Source organism: Pteropus vampyrus, unplaced genomic scaffold (genome assembly GCF_000151845.1).
Source record: "Pteropus vampyrus isolate Shadow unplaced genomic scaffold, Pvam_2.0 Scaffold71, whole genome shotgun sequence".
Classification (NCBI taxonomy): Eukaryota; Metazoa; Chordata; class Mammalia; order Chiroptera; family Pteropodidae; genus Pteropus; species Pteropus vampyrus.
Window position 1 is genome coordinate 4,087,077 of NW_011888852.1, and position 11,088 is coordinate 4,098,164.

Below are 11,088 nucleotides of genomic sequence, written 5' to 3' on the forward strand. Positions count from 1 at the left end.
GCAGGAGCAGAAAAGTCTTAAGACTGTTTCTGTATCATCTAGTAGAAAAAGAACTTCTGCCACTATTCGAATTTAAAAGGATAGTGGAAGACAATTTTTTATACACACACACAAAAAAATTCCAACATAATTCTTGTGTTTTCAATATGTCATTTACAAAAAGGTATAAAAAGTGAGTCAGGATGAGGAGATGGAGGCCTCGTGGACAGTATTTTTTTTAAAGCTGTTTGGCAGAGACAGAAAGGGTATTATAATTTGATAATAGGACAGAGATGATCTAAGGTTCTTTTAGGACAGGAGAAATTTAGGCGTGGCCATGGGTTGAGGAGGAAGAGGAAATAAAAATAGGAGAAAACAACAAATCCTCAAGAACCACAGGAAGGGGACGCTGGTGAGGCAAAGCGACAAACAAGAAGTGGGAAAATGAATCAAGAACGCTGCCACCGCTTTTAGAAAAGGAGAAGGCCCTTCTTTCATTGAAAGATGAGAGAGAAAAGGAGGGTAGAAGATGAGTGAAGATGCAGGGGCATTTTGGTCTAGAAGGAAAGAAAAATAAAATTGTTGACAGTGAATGACTTTGATTATCCTGATGGTCTAGAAGGAGAGCTCGTCCTCTAAGAATGAAGGCAGAGCGGGTACTTATTACTCTGGACGGGAGAATTAGGACCACCGCGTATGAGCTACAGAAAGATTCATTTGGGCTCAGTATAAGAAAGAACTTGTTAAAAATCAGCCCTGGTGGACAGTGGAATTGGCTTTCTCATACAGTTGTAAGCTGTGGAGCAGAGGGGTCCAGGTGGGGCCAGACGAACAGCCACTGAGGCGCTATGGGAGGACTTGTGCATCGGGAGGGAGAGGGGCTAATGGTCTCCAAGTCTCTTGGTGCACCAGGTTCATTTTCAACATTATATTTTGTAGGGTTTCTCCATAGTGACAATTCAGGGGTCACTGTTATTGAATATAATACAAAGAAGCCCAAGAAGACCAGGAGAGAAGGCGTAAAGAAAAGTTTGCATGAGTTATACAATGTCTTAATTTCTTAGGTAGAAAGTCATCTATTTGTAGCAAAGGAATTAGAGCTTGTGCTTGAGTAGATTCTATCTTCAAAGTACGATACTCTATATGTCTCTATAGCTTGGCAGTGGATTAAAATAGAAAATATCACTATATTCTTGGAAACTTTATATTTATGCATAAGCTAAAATGTAGCTATGGTAGAAAAAGTCTCCAGAACCCCTGTGGTTTTTCCCTGCTAAGAGGCAAATGGAAACTTGCTAACAAGAGCAAAGCACATTAGCCAGTGTGCTCTCTGCATGAGACTCAAAACAACAAGCAAAAGCCCCCAAACCCTCTATTTCAAACATCAGGCTGCGTTCTATAAATCGATGCAATCGGGATTGACCACGCCTGATTTTCTATATGACAATGAAATGTCACAGAAACTTGGCAATTTTTCGATAGCATAGCTCTAATGATTCTTCTTAAAATAAGAACTGGACATTCCTATAATTAACATCTATTGAAACAGCAAAATATTTTAGCATAAAGAACCACATATCTCAAAGAAATATGCCCACAGATTCAATTTAAATTGAATTTAAATTTAAACATATAATCCAATTAAAATCTAACTCTGTGACCCATTTATCATTTTACCACAACATTTTTCCGAAGAGGGAAAATTCTCAAGAGCGATAAGCAATATTTAGTATTGTGAGTTAAAGGTCAGAACCTAAGATCCTCTGACATCTTTTAGACATAAATAATATTAAAAATCATACGAAGGGTCATATTTCATGTAAGTGTTACCGTCTACAGTTATTTGTGCCCAACACACTGCCTGGCACATGGTAAGGTAGCTTAGCTTATTGAATAAATAAATGGACGCATGAAAGAATGAACCTTGTTGGCAGTAGCTCACAAACCGCTTAGTGAGGAGGCCCGGTCTTTGTCCAGACTCTGAGCATCTTCCCAGTGTTCACAGTGACCTTGCAGTTCCCCAGCATCACTAGCCCAGGGCAGCACAGGGAGCCGTCAAAAATCCCTTTGACCCAAATCGATGTGGACACAAGGGCTGGGTCTCCTGAGCGTTGTCAGCTGTAGAAGTCTGACTGGTTCTAAATGGGGCTTGGTTCAATCTTCCAGAGATTCCCTCCAGAACAGGGCGAATATCTTCAAAGGGCCCCTAACTCCCTCTTCACTCCACCAAAGGAATAAAAGTTGAGGGTGAGAAGAAAGCAATAGATAATCGCTTTTCGGTTCTCAAGAGCACCAAAAGCAAATCTTGGTGACATCTGCCTCCAATTAAGCCCTGCAAATGAATCTATGTGACTGAGTCCAGCTGCAATCCGCGAGGAGGTATATTTCAGCTGAGGTGTCACTCACTAACATCAGTCAGTGAGTAATAAGGAACACAGTTTTGAACGTGCTTTGACATTTATTATCTCATTTGAGATCCATTACAACCCAGGAAAAAAAGGTGTTTTACAGAATAGGAAGCAGGCATGGAGATGGAGAGACCACACAGCAAGCGGGACATGGAGCTTGGCCCAGACCTGGGTCTGCCGACCTTCATCCAATGCCAGTTCTACTGTTCTAGCTCTGACCTTGTTTCCTCGTCTCAAGGCTGGGGAAAGCAGTCAGCATCCCATGGTGAATGGTGCCTGACATAGTTTCTGTCTCATGTCATTCAGGACACGAGTCGCTGGAAAGCGGTCAGAAGGAAACATTTCCAGAAACACTTACCAAGCGGATCATGGGAACCCAGCACCATGGGGGTCCATCAGAGAAGCTTCTAGAATCACACATCCAAGAAGAACCTCTACTCAGATGGGTCTGGGACAGAGATAAGCTAGACTGGAATTCCACAGAGACAGGACACGATGCGCCAGGCACACATGTGGACACACACACAGTATCCCGAAAGGCTTGGTGCGGTTTTAAACTTTCACAACTTCAGAAGTATAAATACTAGAAACTTATCAAAAAAATCACATGAAAGCTCAATTGTTTAAATTTCTTCTATATTTCTATACTATACTTCTATATCAGTTTTGTGAAATCTGAATAACATTTTTAATTCTTTGCTTCAGCCAACATCTGCCATCTTCAATCAGAGGGGCTGAAGGGTTTTATAATATATGCTATACCTATGACACAGAAAGCAAATGAGCCACATCTCACAAGAAGCCTGCAGTCGACTAAAAGTAATTCTCACATGTGCTACCGTGAAAACTACATTGTCTTTAGAGCTGGCTTTTTTTTTTTTTTTTAAATAAAAATCTTTGGAACACTACTTTTTGTTAAAACCAACTCAATTTTATCTTCTTAGATACGATCTACCCTGTTAAAATCCTTGTGGCTCCTCATTCTGTCTTCTGCCATATAAGCTTCCCTCCCAGACGATTTCATTCCACCCCATCGACTTCTCAAATGGGCATTTCTAACGACGCTACGTGATACAAAACCCAAGGCAGAGAGCCCTGTGGTTGACTCTCGTCAGACAAACAGCCCCTCCCTCAGGGACATTATGGGCCAGTTCTAACAGAGATCTCCTCCAGCACATTTGACATCCACCTACAAATCAGTACCTTTTTGACAGGGCAGTTCAATCAATTAAAAATACAACCACCTATGGCATTCAGACTGTATATTTTCATCTTGGAGGAATTTCAAGAGGGCCTCTGTCAAATGCATTGCTAAAATCCTCAGGCCATCCCACACATTCCTCTGATCTACCAGGTGAGTGACCCTATCTACGAAAGGTCAGATGAGGGGCAACCTTGTCGCAGCTCTGTTGTTTATGTATTCTCTAATTAATATACAGCTATAGCTGTGCAGATCTAAAGACAGGTCAAAACAAACAAATAGAAATGAGTTTACTTGTAACTCAGGTTCAAATAAAATGTGGACAAATTCAGACAACATCTGTTGTGCAATGAACTGTCTTCTCAAAAGATATGTAGAGGTCCTAACCCAGGTCCCTGTGAAATGTGGCCTCATTTAGAAAAACGGTCTTTGCAGATGTAATCGTGTTAAGATGAGGTCGTACTGGATTAGGGTGGGCCCTAATTCAATAACTGATGTCCTTATAAGAAGAGGAAAAATTAGACACACAGAGAAGGCCACGTGAAGACGGAGACAGAGATCAGAGTGATGCTGCCGCCAGCCCAGGGACACCAAGGACTGCCCGTAACCACCAGGAGCCAGGAGGGGGTGCGCAAGGATGCTTCCCAGAGCCTTCGGAGGGACCACGGCCCTCCCCACACCTTGATTTTGGACTTCCGGCCTCCAGAACTGTTAGAGAATCAATTCCTGTTGTTTCGAGCTCCCAGTTTGTGGAAGTTTGTTACAGCAGCGCAAAGAAACTAATACATTTAAGCAAAAATATGTAAGTTTAAAGTAATGCCTATTAACTTACTTCACTTTAAACTTACATATTGTTCTTAATCAGAATCAAGAACACTCAGAAATAGGTAAAAAAAAAAAAAAAACAAAAGAAAAGAAAAGGAGGGTGACAGATATTCAGGCTCCTGAGCAGGTGGCAGACCTGGCGGGGGAGAGGTGAGTGGCTCAAGAAACTGGCCAAGCAAGTTTGGAAGTGTTGGCTTTGAGGCTATGGAGTGGACATCAGTGATGTCCTGTGACAGGCTCATCACCAAGGAGTTAACTGTCCCTCCCAGATGTGAGGTAGGCATTTCTCAACAAAATTCTACCACTTTTTAATGGCAACAAGTCACGAATTTGTCAGTTTTTCATCGATATACAAACAAACCCATGTTAAGCTTCCTGTCTCCAGTTTGGCATTTTCCTTGACTGTGTTTCATCATCCTAAATTAGACAGCGAGCCCTGCTAGAGAAGGATCTGTTGGCCGGGCTGCCTCTATATATAGTGCCGCTTCCACCATCTTCGAAGGTGCTAAGATTCCACTCATTGATGACGACGGTATCGCTAAAATGGTTACATTTTGAGCTGGAAACAGGAAAGCACCCCCCCCCGCCCGCCCCCTTGTGAAAACAAGTGGGTGGGGAAGGAGACTCCTCACAGTTTCTAATACTGATCTGGCTCCAATGTAGCCCCATGAAACACAAGTCTATAACGGCCAAATGCCTCTCTGGGAAGACCTTACGAGCTGTCTCCGGGAACTTCCTCGGCAGTAATTAGGGGGACGTGTTATTGCGAGTCCTAAACACACTGGGAGCTGGCTTAATTTTGAAAGATAAAATAAAAGTGCTGCCTTGTGGCAAAAGGCCACTTCTTGGCACCATTAAATCAAGCACAGCCCGGTGTGAGTATTAATTCTGAAGATGTCTGTACCCGCTGCTGATACTCCTTTTAAGAAGCTGCTACGGAACAGGCCAAATGAAGCCTCAATGTGCAAATATCATTTAGCAAGTACAGATAAGCTGGGCTAAATCACGCTCAGAGCACTTTTAAAAAGATTCAGATTTTCTTACATTAGCACTAGAACATGTTGTACAAGTAACAAGGAAATTGCAGTTGTCAACGTGTGAATTTAGTCTCAGGGTAAGTTCGTCCAAGGAAGTAAAAGCTCACTTTAGATTTTTTCTCCCCCTCCCCCAATCCACGTGTTTCTTTTAGGATGGGGGAGGACACCGTTGCTCAGCAAATATATCTCACGTCAAGAAATGGTTAGGGTATCTTCATCAGGGGAAAAAAACGTGAAGTTCTCACTTCCTCTCTAAAATAGTCAGAAGTGGGCCTGCAAAGGGCCAGACCATAAATGATGGGCAAGATGTTCTGATGTATAAGTGTGCATGCACAGCTGTGTAGATAGATGATAGATGATTGATAGGTAGATGACAGATAGATATAGATAGGTAGATGATAGGTAGATGATAGGTAGATAGATGATAGATAGATGATAGAAGATAGATAGATGATAGATAGATAGATACATAGATACATAGATACATAGAGATAGATGATAGGTAGATGACAGGTAGGTAAGTAGGTAGGTAGATAGATAGATAGATAGATAGATAGATAGATAGATAGATAGATAGTTGGATAGATAGATATAGATGATAGGTAGATGATAGGTAGATAGATGATAGATACATAGATAAATAGATATATACATATAGATAGATAGACAGACAGACAGACAGACAAGGATAGTTAGGTGATAGGTAGGTAGACAGATGATAGAGCTCTGTGTGCATCCTTTTTAATGAGAAAGGGTGGTAACGGGAAATCACAAGGGATTTTCTGGGATTTTGCTGTTGTACTTCTCAGACAGCCTGCCTGCCCATCATCACAGGTGAAGAGAAGCTGGCTGCAGTATCCTGGGTTCAGAGCACATTGTCAGGAGGGAAAGGCCAGCGTCAGGCCTCACCAGGCCGGGCAGGTGGGGACCTGGGGCCTGGACAGAGATCGAGGGTTTGGGAACCCTAGGCCAACTCTGCTGACGTGAACCTGAACTATATTGCAGTTCCAGGGTGACAGGCTGTTTTTTATATCAAAGCAACAAATGAAACTGTCACTTCAGAACGCATCTGGTCTCTCAGACCATTCTACCAGCAGCAGCTACTTCTTTAAATTGAAAGTCAAGGCAATTTCTTTTTCTCAAAACTGTGCTGTCAGCTCTTCTGCCTGACTCCTGGCACCCATTTGTAGCTGCCTCGTCCTGAAGAGGGGATGGGATGGACAGAGGCCCTCCCTGGGGACACTGTTTGTGTGATATATGTTTATAAATCTTTGCCCCCAAAGGGCGTGTCTATCAAAAATAAAGATGGGACATATTTAGAGAAAATTTATTTCTAGGGCAAGAGGTATCAAATCAGTCTTCCTGTCAGAAACTTTGAACCAAAATAACTTCAATCCCTTCAAATGACACATCTATATGCACTTGCATTTGATGTTTTCACAATAAAGGGGTAATCTTTCTTCTTCTTGTCCTTCCCCACACCCCTCAGACATTTTTAAATGATGAAATAATTGCACTACATTTAAACGCATGTAATGGCTGGTATATGTGCACGTAACATAGCTTCCTTGTGAACGTCTACCGGCAGTGCCAGCGGGGGCCACCACACTACACTGCTCTACCCTAACACGATCGTTAGTGTGCAAGGACTTCCCATCGCTTTGTCAAGAGCTCGCCGATTTCTTTTATCTGTGTTCATCTCAGAAAAAAATTCGCTATCAATTCAAAATCCATTTCCAACTAGGGAGAATTTGAATTGTCAATGAATACGTGATATTTCCCTAATGGAATCAGAAGTAATACTATCAAGGAAAGGCCTCTTTGTTCAGTGCGAGAACCTTTCCTGTGATGCTGTTAAGATCCTGACTCAGAGCATCAAACAAACAAACAGAAAAAAACACCCCACATTTCTGAAGTCACGACCTTTGATACTCATTCCCTAGGTCGCATCTTTCCCTCTTAACGAGCTTGTTCCTTGTTTACATTTCATTTTTAATGGCAGGAAGCTATCCTCCTCTTTTTTGATCCCTCACAGGGGCTAATGACATCAAATTTTGAAGTATTTAAAAGAAAAGGGCCGCCAAGCCACATTCCCAGTTAGCAACTAGAGGCCATGTGAAAGCTGGGCCCAGAAGCATTCTCAATAATTTTACGATTACAAATCTCTCAAGTATACATTTTGAGGAAAATACACAATAAAAAATGGAGAAATCCACACCATTTAATAAGTTAGTTATTAAATGGTTTTAAATTAGCCATGGAAAATTTACTCTTCTAAATGATTTAACCTTTTCAATGATCATTTCATCTGTTTTTTATAGTAAAAAATCAAAGATATGAGAGCTATGGAAAAGACATGCTGGGTGAGGATCTGAAACCGATTTGGTAGCTTTAGAGTTGACATATTCTTGGCCTGGTGTAGCTCACTTTGGAAAGCTGCCTCAGATTTCCCCTGGTTTTGAACTTTTTTTCCTTACCACTTTCATCTAGCAAGAAATCATCCTGGTAACGGAACTTCTCCGGTCCACATGCAATAAAAATGTCATCGTCACCAAAAAAGTCCTGAAGGCACATCACCTACAAGAGAAAAGCATGGCACTCAGCAAGGGGTCAGCAGAACAGCAATTACAACAATGCACCAGCAAGTCGACATCTGCATGAAGCCACTTCCTGTCTAATGCAATCAACAGGGCGGCTTCTCGAGGGGAATTTCAAAGGAAGGTCTCCAGCATCTGGTACTAGTAAGAAACATGTTACGTTGCCGTGGTGCAGGAAGACGGGATAAGGAAAATAGAACTGGTAACTGTCACGTTTATTACTTGATATATCAATAGGCTCGAGGTAAGAGCTCTTTATCCTTATCATAGAGTGGATGCAACAACATGTGGAAAAGGAATGCCCCTTTATTCTTCTGAACATAATATTCCTTGATGGCAATAAAAGTCAGCATATGATTTTAGCAACAAATATATTTTTTGGTAACTGATGCCGTAATATGTACACGATGATCACTGTTTGGGGTAACTACAGAAGAAAAATTGTTGTATCGTAATATGAATATAATGACCTTCCTTAAACCCCTCCTACCTCTAGTTGGAACAGAAATGAAACCCTTCGTAAGAAGAATAACAGAAAAAGTAAATTATTGCTGAGATTTAGATATGCAGACTATGGCAACTGCACGCCCACCGCTCAAGCTATGCTAAACTTTAAAACTTCTTGTAGTCATGTAAAAGGAAAGTTTTAAAACAACCTTTTGATATTTATTCAACTTATTATTCTCCAATAAGAACTTGTAGGGCTAAATGCTGTTTTTCAGGTAAATGTGGTCAGAATGGATAATGTCAAGCATCTTGCTCTCTGTCTTTGGACGGGTGGCGTAACATTCAATTCACAGTGTGTATGATGCCAACACGAGGCACCAGGAACACTGCTGATTTCTATGGCGTTTCAATTTCCTTCGCCGTGTGGAGCAAATCCTACAGCAGTCGATGGAAGGCTCCTGTTTAGATCTGCAGGAAACAGACTCTCGAAATAGCATTTCCCTTGGATAGCTGAGGACCAGAGTCTAACCGTCCTGGGGTGTTAGGTTCCTTTGGCCTGAGTTTAATAAAAGCTCCTCCCTTATTTATTTATAGTTTCATCTGCAAGCTCTCTCCGGGGCTCTGCTCTTTGTCAGTCCTTGGTGGCACTACCTGGACACATCAAAGGTGCTATGAGACTTAAAGTCGTAAGTTGGGAGAACTCAGCATTATTTAAAGTCCCCCAATACAATGATGTGTAGACTGCAAATAGTTTTTCCAAATAATCACTTGGCTGAAGTTTTTAAGAATGCCATTTCGATATAGTTTGATGATAAGCATTAAGTATGTGTGAGGCACATCCGCAGTTTTCCGTGCTTATTCTGTCTGTGAAGGCTCGAAGTCGCAGGCGATTTCAGAGGGACACTGCAGTCACCAAGGAAGACAGACCGAAGGTCTCCAAGAACGGAGCAGAAGCTCCAACCTTCTACTTAGGTTAGAAATAAGCCCTTTGCATTCAGAACTCATGCTCCATTTCACCCTCTCTTTCTTCTGATTCCAGCTATGACCTTGATTATCTTTACATACAGGACACTGTCTCCCCGCCTCCCCCCAGCGGCTTTCATGGCGTCCTCTTAACCCACCCCATACAGGCCATTTTCATTTTATGTGCATAAGTCTATACGGTGCCTATGTCAATTAGCATAAAATATATACATATAAAAATGAGTAAGACATGGTCTCTCCATTAGGCAAAAATGTGAACAATGAACCCTAAAAAACAGACTTGGGAAATACTGAGTTTAATCCAGTATAAACAGGTTTATTTATAAACCGGTCTTCTCAAAACACTTAATGTGCTAATGTACTTCACGACTCCAAGAAGGAGGCAGAAAGGGCCAGTACTTCCCAAACTTATTTGATTCTGGAACTTTTCTCCCGCTGCACCGTATGGACCAGTGTTTGACGGGGTTCCCTACAGGTACTGTGCTGGCTGCCGCAGGTGAAAAGCACTCTGGAAACACAAAGAGGGAAGACAAATCGCCTACTCTCCTCCTGGGCACCCATATTTCTCTAGCTGATTAATGCTTATTTGCTAATTTTTAACTCATGCGAACATTTATGATGGGCCTACTCTGCGCCAGGCTCTGTGCCAAGCATCTGATGACAAATCTCTGATAGATGAAAAGTATTTTTTTCCCAAAGAAAATTGTCCTTTCTTTCCACATGTTCCCATCATTTGCATTTTAGAACATCAGATTGCTAACCAGATCACATTCATCTACGTGTGCGTGTGTGGACAAATAACTATTATCGTAACACACATAAGCAGGTTGCCAGCCAACTGGTTTCCATCACATGCCAATGACCATCCCCCAAGCCTGAGGCACAAAAGAACACAACAGACAACGATCCAGCTTGGATGGTTTAGGTATAATTCTGTTGGAAAGTAGGAGATGAAACATGATGAACTTTTGATGTTGTTTCCAAACCCGGGATTCCAAGAACATGAAAGCAAAGCAGCGATAGTTCAGGAAAAGTCACTGTCTTCGCCCAGCGCAAAGAGACAGGGGAAGGTCATTCAGTGTCAGGCAACATGTATTCATTTACCTCGCAGACTTCAGAGGCTGAAATCAAAGAATGGGTTGAACTCTGAGAAACCGTGACGTTTTCTGTGCTCTCTGCTCTGGCGTCATTTAACCATTTCCCTGTTCACAACCTCCCACCAGAGAAGGTGGGTGTGGTCAGTAGATGAAATTCAAACTTATAAAACTGTTCCTCGTTAGAAGCCTTGGTAAAAGATTTGATAGCAAAGGAGCCTTCAACACAAGTTTACAAAAAAGATGGATTTAGGATAATCTGTGTGCTTTAATTATCCATACTCTCATACCCTATCATGGATCTAGAGGTAACTGTAGTGTATTCCATCCAACAAAAAAGAATCACAGAGGAGCATTTATAACCCTTTGTTCTAGGCCAATATACTTTGAGAATTGTCCTTTATGCATTACTGTACATTCTCGTATCAAAGGATTAGAAAGGGTAGAGAACTGTAAAACCAATGTTTTGCCTTATGGTCTGTTTTACACATTATCTATCTATCTATCTATCTATCT

The 11,088-nt window shown here is 41.6% G+C and overlaps 1 protein-coding gene across 7 annotated transcripts in view; it reads right to left on the reverse strand.

Moving 5' to 3' along the window:
* Nucleotides 1-11,088, reverse strand: part of DCLK1 (doublecortin like kinase 1) — a 327,891-nt gene that overhangs the window by 152,706 nt on the left and 164,097 nt on the right. For all 7 annotated transcript variants that reach the window (XM_023531587.1, XM_011361823.2, XM_023531589.1 and 4 more), the window contains exon 3: nt 7,928-8,027. In XM_023531587.1, coding sequence (XP_023387355.1) covers nt 7,928-8,027 — 100 coding nt within the window. The remainder of the gene's footprint in view (nt 1-7,927; nt 8,028-11,088) is intronic.